This window comes from Oncorhynchus mykiss, chromosome 9, assembly GCF_013265735.2.
Source record: "Oncorhynchus mykiss isolate Arlee chromosome 9, USDA_OmykA_1.1, whole genome shotgun sequence".
NCBI classification, from domain to species: Eukaryota; Metazoa; Chordata; class Actinopteri; order Salmoniformes; family Salmonidae; genus Oncorhynchus; species Oncorhynchus mykiss.
In genome coordinates, this window is record NC_048573.1 from 28,106,988 (window position 1) to 28,133,044 (window position 26,057).

At 44.3% G+C, this 26,057-nt stretch overlaps 1 protein-coding gene across 7 annotated transcripts in view; it reads left to right on the plus strand.

Moving 5' to 3' along the window:
- Positions 1-26,057, plus strand: part of ank2b (ankyrin 2b, neuronal) — a 164,376-nt gene that overhangs the window by 111,109 nt on the left and 27,210 nt on the right. For 2 of the 7 annotated variants that reach the window (XM_036987751.1, XM_036987750.1), the window contains exons 24-41: positions 1-23; positions 475-549; positions 2,468-2,609; positions 2,847-2,858; positions 3,113-3,200; positions 3,703-3,806; positions 6,001-6,036; positions 7,304-7,528; positions 8,265-8,363; positions 9,578-9,732; positions 10,031-10,242; positions 10,563-10,767; positions 15,521-15,846; positions 16,045-16,170; positions 16,304-16,426; positions 18,545-18,577; positions 18,941-18,962; positions 20,965-25,794. The exon at positions 1-23 is cut by the window's left edge and continues 50 nt beyond it. In XM_036987751.1, coding sequence (XP_036843646.1) covers positions 1-23; positions 475-549; positions 2,468-2,609; positions 2,847-2,858; positions 3,113-3,200; positions 3,703-3,806; positions 6,001-6,036; positions 7,304-7,528; positions 8,265-8,363; positions 9,578-9,732; positions 10,031-10,242; positions 10,563-10,767; positions 15,521-15,846; positions 16,045-16,170; positions 16,304-16,426; positions 18,545-18,577; positions 18,941-18,962; positions 20,965-25,794 — 6,836 coding nt within the window. The remainder of the gene's footprint in view (positions 24-474; positions 550-2,467; positions 2,610-2,846; positions 2,859-3,112; positions 3,201-3,702; positions 3,807-6,000; positions 6,037-7,303; positions 7,529-8,264; positions 8,364-9,577; positions 9,733-10,030; positions 10,243-10,562; positions 10,768-15,520; positions 15,847-16,044; positions 16,171-16,303; positions 16,427-18,544; positions 18,578-18,940; positions 18,963-20,964; positions 25,795-26,057) is intronic. The other 5 variants (XM_036987755.1, XM_036987753.1, XM_036987752.1 and 2 more) reach the window with 4 other exon arrangements.

Genomic DNA, 26,057 nt, shown 5'->3' on the forward strand with positions numbered 1-26,057 from the left:
CCTAGATGTCTCTGATGAGGAGGGTGAGTTTGCCACTTGATCCAGTCAGTAGGCTACTGTATATGACCACAACCATGTATAGAGACGGTCATTCTAAACCTCAGTCCATTTATGTTTGCCCTACAAGAACTTCAGCTAACCTGACTTCATGTTAAAATCCTGTCCCAGTTTTCTGTAGACGCTGATCGACTAATAGGCTATCTCAGTAAGCCTTCCCCAAATCCCTCCCTTTTTCCCCATTGCCCAATCCTACACCAAAAAATGTTGTATAGAACCTAAAAGGGTTCTTCGGCTGTCCCCATAAGAGAACCCTTTGAAGAATCCTTTTTGGTTTCCACAGAGGGTTCTACATGGAACCCAAAAGGGTTCTCATATGGGGACAGCCAAAGAACCCTTTTGTAACCCTTTTTTTCGGGGAGAGTCTAGTGTGTGTTGTAGTAGGCTAGTTTTCTCACTGTACTGTGTACTGTATAGGCCTACATACTGTACCCACAGTGCTGAAAGAGAGTGAGGATGATGTTCTGTCCGATGACTCCATGGATTTAGAAGGTACACCGTGCGAAGGTCGCCGTGGCGGTTACTAATGAAGAGGGTGTGACGGTGTGTTGTGGTCGTGGCAATTCGCATGGCGTGGGATTCCTCTGCGAGGGTTGTGTAAAACGACCTGTCATGGATGAGTGGTTGAGAGGACATACTTGAACCTGCACTAAAACTCACCTACTGATAGGGTTTTGGATTCAAACATAGTGTGGTGAAACCGAGCTCGTGATATGCACATTTAGGCCCGCTTCTCTAAATGTGGAATACTGGTTTATCATTGCTGAAAGCATCAGTGCTGTCAACAAACCTTAACATTGACTCCAGTGGTGGCTGTGCCCTCGTTTAATGTCAATGCCGAGAGTGTTTTTGTTTTGTCACGCTTCTTAAAATATCAGCTAAGGGGAAAGGGTGGATTTTACAAGCATTTTTAATAGCATATTCAGATTCACATGTTCTGAGAACTTAAGAAATGTTGCCCCTGGGACTAGAGAGTGCCATTCAACTTCAAGCGAAAAGACACCAATTAAAGCAGCAAAAGCTTGTCTGTACAGAACTCCCGGACGATAGTTTCACCCTGAGTGTTGTCAGTTCAAAGCGGATTTCAAATCCCCACTCAGAAATGCTGTCCTATCACATGCCGTAGCCGGGAAAGCCTGAATATGTAAGAATGTGTAAGCTACTTTTGAAGTGCTGCTTAAGGGCTAACTTAACTTGAGCCTCCTTTAAAACACATTGCCAATGCTTTGCCGGATTCATTCTGTGTGGTTAATATTTATTAGCGTTAGTGGGAATACTTGTTAAAGGCAGTTAGTTCCACTCTTCCAGGCCCTCTGTCATGGCTCATAAAGTTTGTGCATTTTAGGGCCAATCTGTGTTTATGTGAACGGTCACCTCATTGACGTGGCAGTGCATTACGGATATGGACGATTTTTATTTTCCCTGGCTCTTCCGGTTGCGCAGTGAATTCACTTCACTTCCCGAAGGAAACTTGGATCATAAGAGTGGAGTGGTTGGCAGTGATTTGGGTGGAAAAAGGACACACCCTGTCAATAGTTGTGTTTTGGAAGCTGTCAGAAGAGGATTGGGTTTGGTTGTGCAGACGGTGTGGCTGTTCTAACCGACATGTCTTGCTATTGGATGTGTTGTGAATGACATTGCTTTGTGAGTATTCCTTCCCAACCATCTCAAGCATCTTATAGCTTACTTTACTCTTGCGGTTGTGGTGCTACTGTGCATATTACTAATTGTCGTGATAATGTGATTATATTGTACCTGTTCTTCCTTTTCTTTTGTTTCTAACTTTTCATTCTCCAGGCAGTGGTTATGCTATTGACACAGGAACATCTCTATCAGCCTACAGTATGTTTCTCACTTGTTCTGCCAGCACATCCTACAGTATGCTACCTGCTCCCCTTATGCACTTTTCACACAATGGTGCCAACCCGAACTGCACTGTACTGGTTGAGATAGTTTTCTTTCACACTGTCCTTTCCAGTTGGGTTCCGCTAATTTTGGTGGGGTAAGGTGGATGCGTAACCAGGCCAGCACAGTACAGCTCGACTCAGTTTGGTTCAGCTCTGTCGTGGGGAAAGGGTATTAGTGACTCTGCCCCCTGCTGTCCAGTAGTGGTAATAGCAGCAGTAGAGCTTTATGACGTGGTGGAGACCAGGCAGAGATGAGCTGTGTCTCTCAGCTCATCTGTAGTGCTTCAGTAACTGTAAGTATCTGATGTGTGTGTGTGTGTGTGTGTGTGTGTGTGTGTGTCACTAAGCCTCACGTTGACACACACACACCCTAGGTAAGGGCTGGCCCCTGCGTGTATGTATGCTTGCTAACTGTAGTCGCGTCACATCACAATGTCCCCTTCCCCCCGAGAAATACCCGTATTCTCATCCATGTATCTCACCTGCCTCCCTCTCCCCTCCAGGTGACGACACGATGACAGGGGACGGAGGGGAGTACTTGAGGGCAGAGGACCTGAGGGAACTGGGAGATGACTCCTTGCCTGGACAGTACATGGATGGGATGAACTACCTGCGCTTCAGTCTGGAGGGGGGACGCTCTGACAGGTAGAGTCTACACGCCGGATGAAGGAGACGGGTGTGTGTGTGTGTGTGTGTGTGTGTGTGTGTGTGTGTGTGTGTGTGTGTGTGTGTGTGTGTGTGTGCCTGTGTGTGTGTGCCTGTGTGTGTGTGTCTGTGAGATGATCTAATGATCTCATTTGTGGTGAATGCACAAATGTTTGTGAAGTCTCTGATAACTGTCAACTAATTTCTCTTCCTCCTTACCATGCTTACTGTACCTAGTCGAATGCAAAGGTATGTTGATATAAATGCTATTGTTTCTCTATGATTGAGTTGGTCCACATCCGTTGTAGAACTACTGTAGTAGATTTGAAGGAGTTTTTGTCGCGCTACTCCGACTCTGGCCTTCCATTTGTCCTTGATTTTACACTAGTTCACTTGTGCCATGTCTCATGGACAGACTTGCACCATATTGGGTGGTGAACACTGTTTTAGCTGTGTGTGATGTTTCCATGGCTACCGACGTCACCTTTTCCTCTTCTCCTCAGTTTGGACAGGTCCTACACTCCCAGTCACCACGGTTACTACTCTCCAAAACACGAAAGCATGATAGAGGAGATGCTCGCCAGCCACAACGTAAGTAAAGAGCTCAACCTCTCACATCCACCACTGTAAAGGGATGAACCAGGCCTTGAGACTTAATCATCTATTGAAACATATTGTGCATGCTATGCATTGCAGAAAGCAGTTGCTCTGCTCAATACAGAAAATATATGACTTTGATTCATAGGGTCGTAATGTCTTGACATTGACTAACTCCTGTATCGGAATGTAAGAGAGTGCTCTTAGAAATGTACTTTATTTGACTGTAGATCATTCATAGTGTAAGTTTGAGTTGAGATGAACGTTGCCGTCTATCTAGAGACGGGTACCGTAAAGTAGCGCTAACGTGTTATGGTGCAATGCATCTTAACAGTTGTAAATTGCAACGTGTCAATGTTATTGCATCTGTCCCTACTCAATTTTTTATATATATTTTTTTAAGTAAAATAAAGTTGAGGTGCAATGTTTGTGTGTGTGTGTAAATGACTGTTGGCTGTGGCATGTCCTTAACAAGTGGCTCTTTGTTGGCTGCCAGGTATCGTCTCTTGCCAGGGAAAATGAAAAGGACTCGTATCGTCTGAGCTGGGGCACAGAAAATCTGGACAATGTGGCACTGTCCTCCAGCCCCATCCACTCTGGGTAGGTACAACGGGCACAGCGAGTACACAGAAGGGTTGGGCTTCAACTATCACATTTTTTTAATAAAAAACCAAAAACTAATTTTGGTACAAAAGCTGCAACAGTTATCTGGTCGAACCCATCCTGAATGCAGGTTTCCCCTTGAGCCTAATGCGTTCAGCCCTGTTCAACAGGCACGAGAGCAATGGGGGGGGGGGGGGGGGGGGGGTCCAGGCAACTCATGTATTATTTATTTTTGTTCTGCGAACAGAATCACAATATTTTGTAGTCCTACTCCGAGGCCCATCTGTTAAGCGGCTTTTGGGGGATAACACTACAGAGAGCAGTAGCAAATAATGTTAGCGCTCATTATAGACATATTAGTCTAATGCATTGTGATATGAAGATCCGCTGTCATCCTCTAGTTTAACTCTCTGTGCCATGCTAATTGGTAACAATGACGGAAGATAATCCCCCTCTTAGTTATAATGACACAAGTCCTGAATCGGTAATGTAAGGCTACTGAGAGTGTCTCGAAGTACTGGTTTAGGACAAGCAGTACGACAAAACAATTTGAAACATTGATCGTTGTCCAAAGGCACTGATTATTCTGGTCCACAGGGATGGGGAGTATGGTTTCTTTTCTTCTCTTTCAGCCCTAGAAACGTTTTCTTTTATATCCCTATCTATCTTTCTATCTACGGTGCCTTCGGAAAGTATTCATACCCCTTGACTTTTTCCACAATTTGTTACGTTACAGCCTTATTCTAAAATGGATTAAAACATGTTTTTTAAAGTCCTCCTCAATCTACACACAATGCCCCATAATGACAAAGCAAAAACTGTTTTTTTTTTCCATTTTTGCAAATGCATAAAATATTAAAAAGTCAAATACTTTATTTACATAAGTATTCAGACCCTTTTGTTATGAGACTCGAAATTTAGTTCAGGTGCATCCTGTTTCCTTTTATCATCCTTGAGATGTTTCTACAACTTGATTGGAGTCCACTTGTGATAAATTCTATTGATACCAAAAAAGGTCTGCAGCATTGAAGGTTCCCAAGAACACTGTGGCCTTCATCATTCTTAAATGGAAGAAGTTTGGAACCACCAGGACTCTTCCGAGAGCTGTCCTCCCGGCCAAACTGAGCAATCGGGGGAGAAGGGTCTTGGTCAGGGAGATGATCAAATACCCGATGGTCACTCTGACAGAGCTCCAGAGTTCCTCTGTGGAGATGGGTGAACCTTCCAAAAGGACAACCGTCTCTGCAGCCCTCCACCAATCAGGCCTTTATGGTAGAGTGGCCAGAAGGAAGCCAGTCCAGTCCTGTAAAAGGTACATGACAGCCTGCTTGGAGTTTAGCAAAAGGCACATAAAGGACTCTCAGACCATGAGAAACAAGATTCCATGGTCTGATGAAACCAAGGTTGAACTATTTGGCCTCATTGCCAAGCGTCACGTCTGGAGGAAACCTTGCACCATCCCTACGGTGAATAATGGTGGTTGCAGCATCATGCTGTGGAGGTGTTTTTCAGCAGCAGGGCCTGGGAGACTAGTCAGAATCGAGGGAAAGATGAACGGAGCAAAGTAGAGAGATCCTTGATAAAAACCTGATCCAGAGCCCTAAGTACCTCAGACTGGGGCGAAGGTTCTACTTCCAACAGGACAACGATCCTAAGCACACAGCCAAGACAACGCAGGAGTGGCTTTGGCACAAGCCTCTGTATGTTGTTGAGTGGCGCAGCCAGAGCCTGGACTTGAACCCGATCAAACATCTCTGGAGAGACCGGAAAATAGCTGTGCAGCGACGCTCCCCATCCAACCTGACAGAACTTGCAGAGAAGCATGGGAGAAACTCCCCAAATACAGGTGTGCCAAGCTTGTAGCCTCATACCCAAGAAGATTCGAGGCTGTAATCGCTGCCAAAGGTGCTTCAACAAAGTAATGAGTACTTATGTAAATGTGATATTTCATTTTTATTTCATTTTATGAATGTGTCATTATGGGGTTATTGTGTGTAGATTGATGAGGGGGGAAAAACAATTTAATCAATTTTAGAATATGGCTGTAACGTAACAAAATGTAGAAAAAGTCACGGGGTCTGAATACTTTCTGAATGCACTGTATATTTCTTTAGTTATATCCAGCTCTCTCTCTCTCTCTTTCTCTCTCTCTCTCTCTCTCTCTCTCATGGGGTCTCTGTTCTGCTTTCAGCCATTCCTCTCCGTGCCATGATCATGGCGACAGCAGGTGATCTACTGCACCTTGGTTTCCTCCTCTTCATCCTCCTCTTCTCACTCCCCCTCCTCTCGTTCACAGTGTGCTCTCCTTCTAGAGAGATGTGTTTGTTTGTGTTGTTGTTTCACAAATGCCTGTCTTGTGAGTGCAGCACTACTAACAGATGTTTCCAATGTTGCACTATTCCCCCGTTTTAGCTTTTGATCACTTGGACATTTGTCAACTTTTATATACATTTTTACACAGGCCTCTTTGTAAGGGACACAATTTGCTCCTAGTGCTGCATCAAAGAGTCACACACATTGCCTCATCATCATAGGTCAGCCATTGTGTCCATCTCGGTTGAATCCTGTTGACCTCATGGCGGCCATTTTGTTTGTTGTTTAATTGTGTTTGGTCGATTCACAACTGCAAGGGCTAGGGCTCTGTTCAATCAGATCTGCTTCAGCCAACATCCGTATAGCGGTTGTTTTGGTGGTGTCAGAGCTTTAGGTGGTCCTGCGTCAGAGTCGTCAAGTCCACAAGCGGCTCCTGGCATTATAGCCTACCTGAAGTGGACATTGCCGTTGGCAACGTTAAAGAGAAATCCCCATGCAGCCTTGTTAACAAGTTTGAATGCTGGAATGTGCGATGTAATCTTCACCTCAATTAGGCTGATTACAATCCTCATTATTCAGTTGAATGTTTTTCAAATCGAGTGTCATTATTTTTACGCAGCCTATATTTTTTCTCATTCTGGAATTCGAACGCGAGTGTGGGATGGGGTGTTGCTTCGTGACACTGCCAAAACATCAGTGGGATTTCGCCGGTTAACTCTTGATCCGATTGAAACCAGGCCCATTGTGTTTTGTGTTTGATATAACCCGTCTCCATGTTTGCCGTTGTGCTGTATTGTTCCGTCTGCGTGTTGGAGTTTTTTCTTAACAGTTTGTTTGCTTTACCATAACATACTGGTGTCACCGGTGAAGTGCGTTTGCAGCTCCTTCGCATTAGCCGTAAGAGTATGTGGTGTCACACCCATTCACCTCTCACTCACAGTCTGGTGTTTGTGCATGTAGGTATGCAGTGAAACCGTCATTCTTATGTTTGTGTGTTTTAACATGGATTCATATTTGTCTGTATATTTTCACCCCCAAATTGTTTTATTTTACTGAAAGTTATGTAGGTTATCTGTGTAAAGGGAAGCACAAAGATATACTGTATTTGTCACAATGCTTAAAAATATCTTTCTCTTCATTTTGTAAACATCACATCTGCCCCCCGCCCATTCCCGTAACAGCTTCCTGGTTAGCTTCATGGTGGATGCCAGGGGAGGAGCCATGCGGGGTTGCCGTCACAACGGCCTGCGCATCATTATCCCGCCGCGGAAGTGCAGCGCGCCCACGCGGGTGACCTGCCGCCTGGTGAAGAGGCACCGCCTGGCCACCATGCCCCCCATGGTGGAAGGAGAGGGCCTGGCCAGCAGGCTGATCGAGGTGGGGCCCGTCGGAGCCCAGTTCCTCGGGTAAGAAAATATGCGATGGGGGGGAGGGAGGGAGGAAGGGAGGGAGGGGAAGTTGTATAGAGGGGCATGATGTCAGAGAGGGAGAATGACAGAGAGCGATGAGATGTCAGAGATTATGATCTATGTTGTGAGAGTCCAAGACTCAAGAGTGAGTGAGGTGAGAACGCTACGAGGGAAAGCGACAGCGACAGCGTGCGTCAAAAGACACTACTGTATGAATCAAAACCTGAGAATGTTGCTGCCCCTCTTCCTTTTCTCTGATTCATTTCACCCTGCCTCTGCCTTACTAAAACGGTCTATGCTCTTTGCTTCTTCCCAGTGGCAGGGGCCCTGCTTTTTTTATTTTTAAACCGCATTCTAGCTGTAACTCAACCATTTATTTTTTTAGGAAGCTAACTGTTTCTATAAGACACATGGAAACAAAAAACTCTGCAGGGAAGCAGAAAACTGCGAAAGAACATTGCTCCATGATTGATTTGATATGTCGGTTGCCACTAAGAGTGGCTGTCTACCGATAATATATTACTGCCCCCTGATGGTGAAGTGTATTATAACTTCCACTTTGAAAGCTCTGTGTATTTAAAGCCCGATGTATTTACCATGATGTCCTGATGACAGCCTCCACTCCACTCAGCCAAAAGGCTTTCACAAAACCCAACTAGTCACCCATTATTCTGACTACTTCCGCTCTCTCTCCCCCCCCTCCACTGCTGCTAACGGACGGTTGGCCTCACAGTAAACTGCACCTTCCCACTGCCCCACCCCCTCTTAACGAGGGTGAGAGCCTCGTTAGCCGCATCCTGCAGCTCGGGCCACCCGGGACAAAATTCCTTGGGTAGGGGACAACAAAACATATGAAACAATCCATGGATGCTACTGGTTCCATTTTATAGCCTCCTCCTTTTATGTTTCGACTCTCTGTGATATGTTGTGTCTGTGGCCTCACCTGTAATGCTATGTGTGCTAGTGTCGTGCTGGGCCAGGTTCCCCAAAGGTTCATCGTTGGGAGCATTGTTAACCTTCGTAGGAGCGTTGCTAAATCCCAAAACCAGCGTTATTGACGTTTGCACTTGACGCCTGGCTCAAACCACTCTTAGAACAGCTAAGTGTGTCTTTAGAATCGCATGGTTTATCCGTCTCACTGACCGTCGGTAACTTCAGAAAAGTTACAAAAAGTCGAACAATGTTTTTGCAATTGATACAAACAACGTGACGTATGAAAACACGCCTTCAAATGAAAACTGAGATGACTTCCTTAAAATATAAATACAGTATGTTCAATCAATTGACTTCTATTTTGCTACTATTAGGCTGCTGTCTGTAATTTGTCCCGATGTGTATTTCATGATGTGTAGCCTAACATGGGCGCAATGGCGTTGCGAAACCTGCGATTTAGTGCATTTTTGGGGGGGTAAAGCATTTGCATAAGCCGCCTCAATATTTGCGGCCGTAGGTGGTAATATCTCTCTAGTAGCTGATCCGTCATCAGTTTTGTGAAATAATGATCATGTTAAGGTAAGACTTAAATGGAGAAAGCTGATCCGAGAGCAGCGCCTCCTTTCTTTCGATCCTATCAGCACCGACACATGCTCCAACGACGCACTTAGCGACCGTGGTGTTTTGGGATACGCATGTTATGTCTTCGGCCGTTGTAGGAAAGATGCATCGTTAAAACACTTGTAAGCTTAAGTTCCATCGCTATCGGGAAACTGGGCCCTGGTTTCTTGCCCCACTTGTGCTCTCTGTTGTAGCTTCCCAGACACTCCATTGTATGTTTGTTTTGTTCCTAGTTACTTTTCAGCTCCTTACCTTGTGCTTGTCTTTCTATGTTTAGTGCTGTCTGTCTGCCTGTTCAACCTCATGGTTTTATTGGTTCATTTGGTATCTTGGTGGATGTTTAGCATGACTGTCCCATAAGCATTTGTAGTTGACACTGTACTGTGCTCATCAGGTGAGTCGTTAGAAATGTGGTTGCTTATACACACCCACCTACATACATCTCCACCCACAAACACACGCACTCACCGTGCTCCCTGTCCCTGGTCGCAGGCCTGTAGTCGTGGAGATCCCTCACTTCGCTGCCCTGAGGGGGAAGGAGAGGGAGCTGGTGATCATGAGGAGTGAGACAGGAGAGAGCTGGAAGGAGCACCACTGTGAACACACCGAAGAGGAGCTCAACCAGATCCTCAACGGCATGGACGAGGGTGAGTGTGATGTCCTCAACGCGAGACAACACTTAGTGATCGCCATCGCTAGAGGCCATTGCCAAGAGGCCCTGCTCAAATACTTTGGAGAAGCATTCCCTCCCGCCTCCCTTTCGTGGAGTATTCCCTGATCTAAAATGTCTGGATAGGTGAAAGCGAGGACTACACCGACCCAGTCCTGAGCAGTGATTACTCCAAGGGGGGGAGGAAGGAAGAAATCATCGTCAAAGTATTTCAACAGAGCCATAGTCTGAATCAAGGTCAAATGAACCGCCGGTCCTTCTGTCCTCCTCTCCAGAACTGGACCCTCCAGAGGAGCTGGAGAAGAAGCGTATCTGCCGCATCATCACCAGGGACTTCCCCCAGTACTTTGCGGTGGTGTCCCGGGTCAAACAGGACAGTAACCTGATCGGTCCAGACGGGGGCATCCTCAGCAGCACGGTGGTGCCTACGGTCCAGGCAGTCTTCCCAGAGGGAGCCCTCACCAAGAGGATCAAAGTGGGACTACAGGTCATTTACTTCAAATATTATCTTCAGAGAGTGAAAACACCATTTCATTTGAGTGTCTGTTAAATGTTCTCGATTCCCAATTAATGGGGCCCTATGGCATGAGCGGCAGTCAGGAGAAGTTATAATCAAAAAAAATGGCACGTTGCTTGATTCTGAGGCAGAGCTTTAATGGAGCAAAAGTTACATACGTTGAGTATTTTATGATTACTACACTGTCATCATGTTTTATCAACGTCATAATCCATTTTTTTAACGCCAAAGCCGATCCAAGGTATCTCTAATGTCGGTCTACTTCTAAAGCCATTACCTGTCATCTCCAGGCTCAGCCAATGAACGTGGACGTGGTGAAGAAGCTCTTGGGGAACAAGGCTACATTCAGCCCCATCGTGACCCTGGAGCCCCGGAGGAGGAAGTTCCATAAACCCATAACCATGACCATCCCCATCCCCAAGAGTAACACTGACCCAGTGGTCAACGGCTTCGGAGGGGACCAGCCCACCCTGCGCCTGCTCTGTAGTATCACAGGTTAGAGAGAAGGGTGGATTCAACGCACACACACATATACACAGATATATACAGAACCAATCAAATGTTTGGACAGCTACTCATTCAAGGGTTTTTCTTTCTTTTGACTATTTTCTACACTATAGAATAATAGTGAAGACATCAAAACTATGAAATAGCACGTATGGAATCATGTAGCAACCAAAAAATTGTTCAACAAATCAAAATAGATTTTAGATTTTAGATTCTTCAAAGTAGCCACCCTTTGCCTTGATGACTGCTTTGCACACTCTTGGCATTCTCTCGACCAGCTCCACCTGGAATGCTTTTCAACAGTCTTGAAGGAGCTTCCACATATGCTGAGCATTTGTTGGCTTCTTTTCCTTCACTCTGCGGTCCAACTCATCCCAAACCATCTCAATTGGGTTGAGGTCGGGTGATTGTGGTGGCCAGGTCATCTGATGCAGCACTCCATCACTCTCCTTCTTGGTCAAATAGCTCTTACACAGCCTGGAGGTGTGTTGGGTCATTGTCCTGTTGAAAAACAAATTATAGTCCCACTAAGCGCAGTCCAGATGGGATGGCGTATCGCTGCCTAATGCTGTGGAAGCCATGCTGGTTAACTGTGCCTTGAATTCTAAATAAATAACAGAGAGTCACCAGAAAAGCAACCCCACACCATCACACCTCCTCCTTCATGCTTCACAATGGGAACCACACATGTAGAATTCATCCGTTCACCTACTCTGCGTCTCACAAAAACACGGCGGTTGGAACCGAAAATTTCAAATTTGGACTTGGCTCAAGCAAGTCTTTTCTTCTTATTGGTGTCCTTTCATAGTGGTTTCTTTGCAGCAATTCAACCATGAAGGCCTGATTCACACAGTCTCCTCTGAACACTTGATGTTGAGATGTGTCTGTTACTTGAACTCTGTGAAGCATTTATTTGGAATACAATTTCTGAGGCTGGTAACTCTAATGAACTTATCCTCCACAGCATAGGTAACTCTAGGTAACTCTTCATTTCCTGTGGTGGTCCAGTTTCATCATAGCACTTGAGGGTTTTTGCGACTGCACTTGAAGAAACTTTCAAGGTTCTAGAAATGTAATATTGGAGAGACGAAATATTGTAATATATTGTAATATATTGTAATATTGGGAGAGACGAAGGTTGAAAGTCATGCATCCTCCGATACACAACCCAACCAAGCTGCACTGCTTCTTAACACAGCGCCATCCAACCCGGAAGCCAGCCGCACCAATGTGTCGGAGGAAACACCGTGCACCTGGCAACCTTGGTTAGCGCGCACTGCGCCCGGCCCGCCACAGGAGTCAATGGTGCGCGATGAGACAAGGTTTTCTCTACAGGCCAAACCCTCCCTAACCCGGACGACGCTAGGCCAATTGTGCGTCGCCCCACGGACCTCCCGGTCGCGGCCGGTTACGACAGAGCCTGGGCACGAACCCAGAGTCTCTGGCGCAGTACAGCGCCCCTAACCACTGCGCTACCCGGGAGGCCCTAGAGTTGTTTATTTTGACTTGATCTCTGTTTGGGTATTGGTTAGACTAGAATAAAAAAATAAGGGTGCAGAAATGTTATGCTCTTAGTGTAACCTTTATTTAACTAGGCCAGTCAGTTAAGAACAAATTCTTATTTACAAGGACAGCCTTCTCCTTCCTCCCTGTTGGGGAATTGAACCCCGGTCTCCCGCAGGACACTGGATTCTTTAGCTAAATAGCCCAGTACTGTACTCCCAACCGTGACGTTGTACAGCGCCAAATTTTCCATTCCATCCTAACGGAAACCCAGAGAGGTTTTTCGTTTTCCTTGGAATAGAAACACCATAATATTAATCAAATGAATCTCAAACTCTAAAAGTAATTGGAAAGGTATATACAAATTATTATTGTGACATTGTGGTTACAATAAAGAATGTAACAAGATGTAAACAAGATGCTGTGTTGTTATTTACCGTAGTGATGGACAGCTGGTGGCATTTTGAAAACATGTTTTCAAACACTTCTAGCCTGATTAGCAGGACAATGGACTCTTTAAAGCCTGGCTTCTGTAGGTGTGAACATCACCCTACCTGCAATGTATTCAATGCTTTAGTATTCGGAAGTGTTGCATTTCTAACTCAAAACCGCAGTATAGTATTTCTTCATCAACATCTTTATGTTTTCGTTAATAAAATAATTATAAAAATACTCTTTCAAAATGCTGATGTTTATTTAGTTATGGATCCATAACCAATTACTATGTGAATAAATATCAGTGAATTACAGAAATATTGGACCAAAGTTGTCTAATGAAGGCAAACAAATTGTTGCCATGAAGTGGCTTTTGGTTTTAATTTAGAATCCTACAATCCTTTATATGTAATTATTGGCGGCGAGTCACGTCATATTTTTCAATATACTGTAGGCCTACCGTAGGTGACATGAGTCTCACTAGTGTTGAGTAATGTGCTGTTAAAAGTGCTTTAGGTCTTTTTTATTTAAAGAGCATATTGAAGTTATAGAAGCAATAGGATTTGAAGCAAAAGCCTACAACTATTTCAGCACCGTTTCGCGCTGCTCTGAGAGAAGCATGGGGACTGGTCTTGATAAATCAATGAGATTTTTATTTTGACTTAATCTCTGTTTGGGTATTGGTTAGACTAGAATAAAAAAAGAAGGGTGCAGAAATGTTATGCTCTTAGTGTACCTTTTATTTAACTAGGCCAGTCAGTTAAGAACAAATAATTTTATTTTCAAGGACAGTGTCACGTTCTGACCATAGTTCTGTTATTTTATTCTTTGTTTTAGTATGGTCAGGGCGTGAGTTGGGGTGGGCAGTCTATGTTTGTTTTTCTATGTTGGTTTTAGTGTTCGACCTAGTATGGTTCTCAATCAGAGGCAGGTGTCATTAGTTGTCTCTGATTGAGAATCATATTTAGGTAGCCTTTTTCCACCTGGGTTTTGTGGGTGTTTATTTCCTGTTTAGTGTTTTGTCATTCACAATACGGGACTGTTTGTTTGTTGTTCATTGTTTTTGTTCAGTGTTCATTTTGCATAATTCAATTATGGACACTTACCACGCTGCGTTTTGGACCTCCGAACCTTCTCGCTACTCCTGTCCAGAAGAGGAGGACGAGATCCCTTACAGACAGCCTACTTCTTTCTCACAGTCGGGATATTGAAACCCAGTCTCACGCATTCCCTGTCCGCACGACATGGGGATTCTTCAGCAAAATAGCCCAGTGCTGTACTCCCGACCGTCACATTGTACAGCGCCAAATTTTCCACTCCATCCTGACGGAAACCCAGATGGTTTTTCGTTTTTCTTGGAATAAAAACACCATAGTACCAATCAAAAGTTTGGACACACCTACTCATTCCAGAATTTCTTTATTTTTTTACTATTTTATACATTGTAGAATAATAGTGAAGACATCACTCCTACTCCTTCCTCCCAGTCGGGGAATTGAACCCCAGTCTCCCGCTTGCCCGTCACTGAGAAAGTCTGGACATGGCCTGCTCTCCCTTATGTAAGGAATTAGGCACTTTCCCATGTTTACTACAGTATGTATTGTAGGCTATGTTTACTTGTCAGACTGCACAGGCTTATATCTTCAAAATGTTTTAAATGCTTAATTATCCAAATGTAAAAGCATATACTGTACAGTACTGTATTTCTTCGTCAGCATCTTTATGCTTTCGTTAATAAAATAATGATAAAAATCCTCTTTCAAAATGCAGATATTGATTTAGTTATGGATCCATAACGAATTACTACGGGAATAAATATCACTGAATTACTGAAATATTGTAACAAAGTCTAATGAAGGCAAACAAATTGTTGCTTACTGGAAAATACTCTTTCAAACACACATGGTCACATGGTGCAGCGTTATTATGGCTATTAGCAGGGCTATATTTTGGCCTTTATGAATATTTTTTTGGCCTTTATTGTAACTCTCAATGAGTGAATGGGTGTGGAGTCAGGCGCAGAGAGCAAAGGATGCGGGAAAAAACACACTTTAATGTCCAAAAAATCACAGGAACAAAATAGTATACCCAACACAAGTGTAACTATAAAACAAAATAGTACCCTTATGTGAAATACTAGGACAGCGAGAAAACCCAACAAAACACTAACACTCTCACAAATACAGAAGAACAAGCCCGCACAAACAGAAGCGGGCTAAACGAACTTAAATAACCCACCCTAACAACCAAACAATGAACAGGTGAAACCAATTAGACAAAACCAAACGAACACAGAACAAAGGATCGGTGGCAGCTAGTAGACCGGCGATGACGACTGCCGAGCGCCACCCGAACAAGAAGGGGAGCCACCTTTGGTAATGTTTGTGACAGTTATTCAGATTACAATCGCTCACTGTTGTTGTTTTTTAAACAAAATAATGTACTATGTTATTACAAGAAAGGTTTTACATTCTCCAGTAATGCCAATATGGGAGACTATCAAACGCTTCTCAAAGTTGCCCTCTGGTGGTTAAACTAGCACTAACTTGCATTAACGTAAAAAATGACTGCCAATGAAATAACGTGCCATAGAATGCTGCAGCAGCCCGCTAGGTGTTCTGCAGTATGATGCAACTTCTAAAGGAGGAACCACTGTACATACATACATACATTCGTACATACATACATACATACTTACATACAAACTGTACACACACACTCACACACACACTGCAGGGACACACACACAAACCATGTCTGTAGCTAACCTTCTAACATTTTTCAATTGTATTCTTCTTCAAAGGTGGAACGACACCAGCCCAATGGGAGGACATTACAGGGACCACGCCCCTAACGTTCATCAACGACTGTGTCTCCTTCACGACCAACGTATCGGCCAGGTTCTGGCTGATAGACTGTCGGCAGGTGCAGGAGTCAGTAAACTTCTCCAGCTCGGTCTACAGGGAGATCATCTGTGTTCCGTACATGGCCAAGTTCGTCATCTTCGCCAAGACCCACGACCCCATTGAAGCGCGCCTCCGCTGCTTCTGTATGACTGACGACAAGATGGACAAGACCCTCGAGCAACAGGAGAACTTCACAGAGGTGGCCAGGAGCAGAGACGTAGAGGTGGGTGTCATGGTAGAGGTGTGGTCAAGGGCTCGGAGGGATGTACCTTTAAGCTCTATCTTTATGTGGTATTCCCTTCTAAAATATTATATTCTCCAGTGAAAGATGTAGTAAACTGCCAGTAAAGTGTGAAGGCTTAGTAAATCACACCGTAGATTACTAACAGGGATGGGTTTGGTATGTTTCTATTCTCTTCAGGTCCTGGAGGGCAAACCCATCTATGCAGACTGCTTTGGCAATCTGGTCCCTCTCACCAAGAGTGGCCAGCACCATCTCTTCAGCTTCTTTGCCTTCAAAGAGAACAGGCTGGCACTCTTCATCAAGGTGAGTATTACTGGGCCAGCATTCATACACTCTTCTGTATCATTTACTGTATTACAAACTAGCCATGTATCGTAAACTGTATGTTAATTGATTGATTGACTGACTGACGATAATGATGCCGATGATTCCACAGATCCGAGACAACACTCAGGATCCGTGTGGCCGTCTGTCCTTTATGAAAGAACCCAGGTCTTATAGAAGTCTGGCCCACAACGCCATATGCAACCTGAACATCACACTACCATCCTACTCAAAGGTAAGAACACTGTAACATTACCGCCACCTAAACACACAGCCTAGGATACACCTAGGACCTGGAATTGTTTCTGATCATGTGACCTGACCAGGAAAAAATCTGGTTCCTGTATAGCACACCAGCAGTTCCCATTGCATGCCTGAGTGTTCGTCATTGCTGACTTATTTAAAATAGATTGACTTGTGTATTCAAGAATAACTGAGTATTCAAGTCCTTAACTAGCATTTCCCACAGGTACATTAACCTCTCTGGGATATTCGGGATGGTAGCGTCCCACCTCAACAACAGCCAGTGAAAGTGCAGGGCGCCAAATTCAAAACAACAGAAATCCCATAATTAAAAGTCCTCAGACATACAAGTATTTCACACCATTTTAAAGATAAACTTGTTGTAAATCCAGCCACAGTGTCCGATTTCAAAAAGGCTTTACGACGAAAGCACACCAAACGATTATGTTAGGTCAGGACCTAGTCACAGAAAAACAGCAATTTTTTCAGCCAAAGAGAGGAGTCACAAAAAGCAGAAATAGAGATAAAATGAATCACTAACCTTTGATGATCTTCATCAGATGACACTCATAGGACTTCATGTTACACAATACATGTATTGTGTTTTGTTCGATAAAGTTCATATTTATATCCAAAAATCTCAGTTTACATTGGCGCGTTACATTCAGTAGTACCAAAACATACGGTGATTTTGCAGAGAGCGACATCAATTTACAGAAATACTCATAATAAACATTGCTAAAAGATACAAGTGTAGTGCATGGAATTTTAGATCCACTTCTCCTTAATGCAACCGCTGTGTCAGATTTTTAAAAAGCTTTACCGAAAAAGCACACCATGCAATAATCTGAGTACAGTGCTCAGACAACAAAACAAGCCATACAGATATCTGCCATGTTGTGGAGTCAACAGAAGTCAGAAATAGCATTATAAATATTCACTTAGCTTTGATGATCTTCATCAGAATGCACTCCCAGGAATCCCAGTTCCACAATAAATGTTTGATTTGTTCGATAAAGTCCATAATTTATGTCCAAATACCTCCTTTTTGTTTGGCGTTTAGTACACAATCCAAACTCACGACGCGCAGGTAGGTAGGTCCAGGCGAAAGTTCAGACGAAAAGGCATATCACAGTTCGTAGAAACATGTCAAACGAAGTATAGAATCAATTTTTAGGATGTTTTTAACATACATCTTCAATAATGTTTCAACCGGAGAATTCCTTTGTCTGTAGAAATGCGATGGAACGCAGGTCGCTCTCACGTGAGCACGTTTGATCAGCTTATGCCACTCTGGCAGACCTCTGACTCATTCAGCTCCCATTCCCCCCTCCTTCACAGTAGAAGCACCAAACAAGGTTCTAAAGACTGTTGACATCTAGTTTGCCTTGGGAAGTGCCATATGACCCAATAGACACTGTATATTCGATAGGCAATGACTTGAAAAACTACAAACCTCAGATTTCCCACTTCCTGGTTGGATTTTTTTCTCAGGTTTTTGCCTGCCATATGAGTTCTGTTATAATCACATACATCATTCAAACAGTTTTTTAGTGTTTTCAGTGTTTCAGTGTTTTTTATCCAAATCTACTAATTATATGCATTTTCTAGTTTTAAGGACTGAGCAGCAAGCAGTTTACTCTGGGCACCTTTTTATCCAAGCTACTCAATACTGCCCCCCAGTCCCAAAGAAGTTAATACCTTCTTAACAGTGTGTTGCTTGCATACTAACATGCAAAATAATCTGCACTCGTGACATGCTCACAGCATGCTATCTTCCTTCAAATTTTAATTGGGGTTTATATTCTCAAAATCATTTTTACACCTTTTAACTCTGATTGATTTACTATAAGCAACAAGCATTACCATATGTGAGTGCTGGTAGCTGTCTTAAAGTATAACATGAATCCCTTCTCCTTTGAGAGGCCTTTCAAGTTTACTCTGACGGTGACACCCTTCCCAAAACAACATTGATTGGCCACAAACCTTCAAGTCTGTCGCTATGGTAACATGGCTTTGCCCGTTCTCTTTTTTTCCCTCCCCCTCCTCTACCTTTCTCTATTTGTCCATCTGTCTCTTTCTGCTTCTTGCTGCTTCTTGCACCCCAAAGGAATCTGATTCAGACCAAGAGGCTGAGGAAGAGGTAATATTGTGCCCCTCTTCTCCCCCACTAACTGTTTATTTGTTCATGTTTTTTTTGTGTGTTTTTTTTTTCAGACCAGAAACATGTTGCTAGACGTTCACTATTTTGTCTGTCATTTAGCTCTACGTTAGGTATTAGAAAGGAACGCAACGCATATCCCATGTTACTGCTCATCAGCGTGCTTGTCCCTTGTAGCAGAGTATCTTTAGATATTAGTCTTAATTCATCGTGATCGTAGTTCTCTGTCCAATGACTTATTTTCTTCCTGTAGCAAATGTGTACATAACATTGCCTACATTTTTTCTTACACGGTGATGGAAATGGTATTAATAGTGAGCGCTATTTTTGTATTCCTCTTTACAGATCAGCAGGAATCTCGAGAAATGTAAGTAATTTACTCTTTTTTTGATAACACTTTTAACGGCTTTTTTTCTTGCTATTTAACTTTTAGCTGTTATAGTATGGCTGCATTACTCAACCAGTTGAATATGACATTGCTTTGATAATTGCGCTATAGCCATACCATAGATTTAGACATTACCAATGATGTTATGCTAGTTGACTATTGCAGAGCGCAACACAGAATGATAACCTGAGCTACTGCGTAAACATTGTGCTTCCTATCACCCTCGTTAGCTAAGCTGTAACACATGGTTTGTCTTTGTCACAAAAACAAAACAACACAAATGTCACTCTGCCCCACCAAGGCAAGGTTGTGCCAACAACTTCATCAGGCATAAACTTCTTCGGTATCTCAATTGACACATCGCTGCTACGCACATGAATCAAACTCTCATTTGTACTGTGGTGATGTTTATGTGACAACGGAATAGTACCCCCCCCCCCCACCAAGTTACTGTAGCACCTGAATGGCAAAGCGAACTGTAGTCTAGCTTTCTACTCCTCCCGATCCCCTCGTTCATACCCTGTCCATGTGGTGTTTTATATTTTCCCTTTGCCTATAATCATATCATTAATCATAGTCAAGTGCCACATCATTGCCATTGCTGGATATCTACATATGCTTGGCACTGTGTACAATATATAGAATATGGAAAATATTGCACATACCTTCAAAACATACATGTACAGTAATACATACATTATACATAAACTGATGTTATTTGTTTAATTTGGCTTCGTTACATTGGACAATGTATGTGTGATGTATGTGGCAATTTGCATACACATGTAATATGGACTAATGCTTTGTCTGCAGATTTAACAGTTGTAGGCTATGAGAAAATAGTAGACTACATTTCACCACACTATTGAATGGGAATAACTAAATTAACCTCTCTTGATAAAGACAAAAGGCATATGTGCTAGTGGTACATTTTTTGTTCTTTCTTACCTAAATCACTTTACATTTGCCCCATTCACTTTTCACAAAATGCTGCATATCAACGTTCCCCTTTGCTTTGCATGGAAATAACTTGGCTTACATGAGCGTGCATGTGTGTGTTCCTGTGTCTGGGTGTGTGTCAAGTGTGAGAGTTCTTTTGACTCTTTGTTTTGCTTTAACATTGATCTTTGAATTCCTTTTCACTCGCTATTTTAATTTGATTTAATACAATGTTGCTACTCTTAATAGGATTTACCCTTTTCTATTCAGTTATGTTTCAAAAAGTGTATTTAGCTAGACCAAAGTTAGTATAAGGAAGAGATACAGTCCTCTAAAAAGACCACACGCCCTTCCCTTAAATCAATTATGTTTTTCCTGTTAATTTCCTTAAATGAGTTTACCAGTTTGATGCTGGTTCAGAACCCTTTATTTTCCATAGCAGTATAGGAACAAAATGGTTTGTTCTGTTCAATAGCAAAGAGCACACCAAACCATCGCCTAACAGTTTGCTATCACTGGCTTTCTTCTCAGTTGTTTTTTATTTTCAGTTGTTTTTTAAATTATTGTTTTATTTTTCTGTCTGTAAACAATCTTGAGATGTCTGTCTACCTATATGTTGTTATCCCTTTGTTTGTGTCCCTGTTTCCTTATCCTTTTGTTGATTTGTTGGTGTCTGTTCTTGCTCATCGTTTGTTTGATACTGTGCTTATTTTAGATGTGTTCTCGCTTTTGTGCTGTGAGCGTGGGTGTGCTGACTATGTGTATAAGCAAGTTATTTCCTGCTCATTCCCTTCTCATCTTTATGATTTAGTTGGCATTTTGCTTTGCTGCAGTATTTTCCTCCAAAGAAACCCAGTCGGTCCAAACCCCCTTTCTTTGACACCTTCTGTAGTTGCCGCTGTGGCCCCACTTTACCCTTTGAACCCTGACAGTTTGTACTGTTCCTGTTCCTGTCCTGACCACATTCTCCAATGTCTGTCTCCTTTTCATTTCAATTTATTATTATTTTTGCTCCTTAATTGTCCTTTTGCCAAAATGGAAGATGACGAAGACACTACGTCGACGGAGACTACGGTCCGGAAGGGAGTTTTGATCCGAGATTCTACGGCTCTGGCCAGTCCGGACCTCCTCTCCGATGTGTCTGAGATGAAACAAGACCTGATCAAAATGACCGCCATCCTAACCACGGATTCTACAGACAAATCCAGATCCATGGAAGGGAGCGGTCTGGAAAAAGGGGCTGATGAGGTTCAGGGCGAGCCGTTTGAAATCATGGAGAAGGTCAAAGAGGATTTGGAGAAAGTGGGCAAGATACTTAGGAGCGGAACATATGAGGGTGAGGTGGCAAAGGAGGCGGCAAGTGCAGCCAGAATGAAAGAAGAGTGGGTCCTCCTCTCAGACTGTGAGATAGAAGAGGCCAAACATATGGCTGCCTTGGAACCCCAGGAACCAGTACTACGTGAAGTCAGAGTCAACAGAGGGATTCCCAGACCTAAAGCAATCAAAGATGTGTCTGGGATGGTCAAACACCTGAGTGGTGAACTCAAAGAATATCTCCTGGATGTACCCGAGGGCACCAGTACAACAGCCCAGGAGAAAGAGGTCCAAGAGAAATTCACAGAGGTAGTCCTGCGCAAAGGCGCAAAAAGAACCATGACAACAACAAAAACAACAACAACAACTACAACAACAAAGAAAGACATCAAAATTCCTGCTTTTGACCTACAAAAGCCAGTCAGGAGGAAAGGAAAGGATCAGGAACAGGTGGAAAAATCTACCGATGGGGATGTTCTCCTTAGCGTACCCAAAGACCCTAAACCAGTGTCACCTGTGTCCCCAGTAGTAGAGGAGACCCCCATTGGATCCATAAAAGACAAAGTCAAAGCCCTTCAGCAGAAAGTGGAGGCTGAGCGAAAGGGCCAAAAGGCAACTAGCACCAAACCTTCAAATGTTGCTGTGGAGAGCAAAATACCACAAAAGGCAAAAGAATCCATCCCGAAACAAAGCCCCGCAAAACAGTGCACCGCTAAACAGGGTCCTCTTAAGTCCCCCAAAACTGAGTCTGAGAAGCTGGAGGAGACCATGTCAGTAAGGGAGCTCATGCGATCCTTCCAAAAGGGGCAGGACCCCTCAAAGAGAAAGTCTGGACTTTTCGAGCTCAAAACTGTCTCTTCTGAGCATGAAACAACAGAATCAGAATTACAGCCCACTCAGTCCAAATCCACCATCAATGCCACATCAACCTGTTACGAACGGGAAGTGTCACTGGACGCCATACCTGGCAAGCACCACACAGAGAGAGACAAGCAAATTAACCCACCCCGAAAGCACTCCAAAGATTTTGGTGTTGAAATCAAGGCAGAGCTTGAGGACAATACAGAGTACCAACAGTTTAGGCCGATCTCTGTAGATGGTAGTCCTGCTGCCCAGTCATACTTAACTGAAACCATAGAGTTTCCGATTTCTGCCCTCGATGATAGCTCTGATAGTTTAAAACATGAGGGCGTGGCAGACTCTCCCAGTGCCAGCCTGGGTGATTTTAGTCCTCCTCACCTGAGCTCAGAGGATAGCCTCAAACACCAGGGCTTAGCAACTCCTGGAACAAGCCCTGACAGTCTCTCTCTCTCTCCCAAAAATGCTGACCAGTTCACTAAAAACTCAACAGCTGTTACTATAGCTGTCGAAGATGACAAGAAAAGTAAGGATAAGTCTGGAGACTCCGGTGTGGGGACCATTGATGACCAGCCATCAAATGAAATAACCCTCCCTGTCTCGTCCAGCAAGGCTGCAGACGACCACACCACAAGTGAGTCCATAACTTTTCAGACGGTCGAGTCTAAGTCCTCTAAACCGAGAAAGCTTACAAAGAGAGTTTCTGAGACTTTAGAGAGCTTCCTAAGTGATGAGGAGAGCCCTGATGACAAGCTAGTCTCAGCCTTAGCTGCAACCATTGCTTCTAGTGCCTCTACCGAGCATCAAGGAAGCTTAGAATTGCCTTTAAGACAGCAAGACTCGGATGCCCTCAGTCCTTTTGCCGACGATGACTCTTTGACCATAAGCCACAGAGACTCTCTAGACGAAGGTAGTCCCCTCATGGAAGACAACTCTTCCCATAGGACCCCAGACTCTATCGAGCCCAGCCCAACAAAGGAATCCCCTTGTCGTGACTCCTTAGAGAGCAGCCCGGTAGAGCAAAAAAACTTCCCTCCCGCTCAGGCCAGTGACTCCTCTAGCCACCCAGAGCCCTCTAAAGCCACAGACTACCCCCCAGACGTGTTGCGTAGTAGGCTACTCAGGGACCAGGAGGCTAGTGCTAATGATGATGACAGTATCGAGCAGACATTGTCTCAGATGGAAAGCTCTGGTAAGAGTCCTCTCTCCCCCGACACCCCTAGTTCTGAAGAGGTAAGTTATGAGGTAAACCCTAAAACCCCCGACAACATGTTCCTATCTGTGGTGTCCACACCAGCTGTCATAAACGAAGACTCAGGGGAAGATGATGATGAGTCAGAAGCACAGAGGAAATTCACTCCAGAGGAGGAGATGTTCAAAATGGCAGCCAAAATAAAAACCTTTGAGGAAATGGACCAGGACGCCAGAACCAAAGAGAACTCTCGAAAATATATCAGTGCCTCAGCAGATGACGAAGCAGGGGACGATAGTTTCAAAACAGTTGAACTAGAGTCCGCAAATGAGACTGAGCTCACTGGGGCCAAAGAGACCTCAGAGTTAGCTCTTTCTGCTGAATCCCTTATTAAAGTACAACCTCCCTCTCCTTTTTCAGCAGGTGTGCATGAAGGAGTCCACCACACAGAGGCCAAGAGTGTAGCTACAACGGCAGCAGTGGAGGGAACTCAATGTGTCTCAGAGCAACATGTCTCACAATCAGTTCCTTCGCACAAAGACACGGATGACAAAGACAGTTTAGCTCAAATGGCTACCATGTCTTCGAGCTCTGAGGGGGCTGCAAACATAACCGACGAGCAGAAGGAGGAAAGCTTGAGGAACTCAAGGGGAAGCAAGGAGGATGATGGCGGAGAGAAAGAGGCAGATACAGGCAGCCTGCAGACATCTGCTGTAAAGGCTCCCTGCCAGGTAGAGAGTAATATAACTGATGAAGTGAAAGGAGATTACAGGGGGCACTCAGGAGCCCCTGAGGCAGAAACGTCCTCGACCATCATTATCAGACAAGCAAAGGAAATGTTCAAACCTGAGATCTGTATCTATGACGACACAGAGGAAGACGATGAGGAAGAGGAACCTCCCAGAACCAAGTCGAAGGGCGTGACCGCCAGCGCGGAGGCAGACCCCTGGAGCGCCATGCGTGAGGACGACGACGCTTTCGCGGCCCGTGTCAAAGAGGAAGAGCAGAAGATCCTGGGTCTGATGGTGGACCGGCATTCCCAGGGGGAAACGCCAGACACCACCCCAGGAAGGAGCCCCACAGAGGAGAGCACGCCAACCAGCGAGCCCAATCCTTTCCTCTTCCAAGAGGGGAAGCTCTTCGAGATGACCCGGAGCGGAGCTATTGACATGACCAAACGGACCTATGAGGACGAGGGCTTTGCCTTCTTCCAGATAGGAGAGCAGCCTCTAGAGGAGGCGCTGTCTGAACAGGTCAGAGAAGAGCCAGGAGATAGAGGAGCTCCATTAGAAAGTGAAGTGGGTCTCAACCTGACTCTAGAAATAAAAGTGGAGGAAGATGAGAAACAAGCAAAAGATGCTCCAGAGGACGATCAGACAGTTAGCGGGGCTGTAGCAGCCTCACCTTCTAAATCAGACGCCTCTAAATCTAGAATCCCTAGAATGGGTCTTTCTGCCTCAGCTAAGACCACTAAGAAAGACAAAGACTCAGTATCTCCTGAGGCTTTAGAAGTTAAACCAGATACAATTGTAGAGGAGACCACTCTAGAGGTAGAAAATAGTTATTTAGACCCAATGATAGCTAATGTTGAGACAGCAGTAACAACTGTCACTCGATCGGTGTACCCTGAACAGGACCAAGAGTCCTCTGACTCCTCTCCCGAGGAGCAGCATTCGGTTATAGAACTCCCCAAAACCATGGAAAAAATCACAACCCCAACTTCTAGTGAAAAAGTGAAAAAGATCCCAACTAAAACCCCAGCTATGGCTCCAGCCAAGGCTGGCCCCCAAAGTCGAGCTAAAACTTCTTCCTCCTCTACATCCCCCTATTCAGCTACTCCTAAAAAAGAGACCCCCTCTACAGAGTCAAAATCAAGAATACCTGTCAAAGGCAAGGCTAACCCTGTCAAGCCTGAGCCATCAGTTAAACATACTGAGTCTTCCCAGGACACAAAGCTAAAGTTCCCGGTTAAAAAGGACTTGAGGAGAAAGTCTGAGACAGATGCAGGTCTCTCAGCAGTTACCAAAACCAAGACTTCGTCTTCCAAAGCCAAGAGCTTCTGTGAGGGAGACGAGACATCTGCTGAAAAGGGCCAGGTTCGTCCCATGAGTGCTGATTACTCCACCAAGCCAAAGTCATGCTTCGGCTTCCAATCCAGGCTGCCAGTTAGAGGCAAGCTTGGTCAGCCGTCCCACACTTCCACCCCCGCCAAAAAGAAAAGCGAGCCACGCAAGAAGTCCATAGAGTTTGTTAATGAGATTAGTGACGAAGCGGCAAAGCTGGTTGAGAGATTGGCTCAGGCCGAGAAAGACAAAGAGTGTGAGGCTGCCACCGCTGCCATCCCGGATGACGAGAGCAGCGGCATAGACCCCTCCGCCATAGAGAGAGAGTCTTTTCCCGAAATACACTTCCCTACTTCCGGAGATGTCTATCCCATTAGACCCCTGTGGGACGACCCTGTTGACACGCAGATGCAACGAATTCCCAACGATACAATCAGAAGACAAGGTACCCCTCTCCTCACTGGGCTCATTCTCTCTATATTGTTTCTCGCTAGCAAAGCTAGCCGTAAAAGGTGCCGCTTCTCTGTGTCTTGTAGCTAAGGCTCTTTGTAGGTTAACACTCTTTGTGGTTGCTTCTGTGGTGTTTAAGTGGTGTCTTGTGTTTGTATTTGTCTCTTTTCCTTCTATGTGTTCTAAAAATCTCAAGATTGACTTAAAGTCAGGGACTCAATTAAGGAATTTAGAATCAGTTTTAGCTTGAAAATGTGT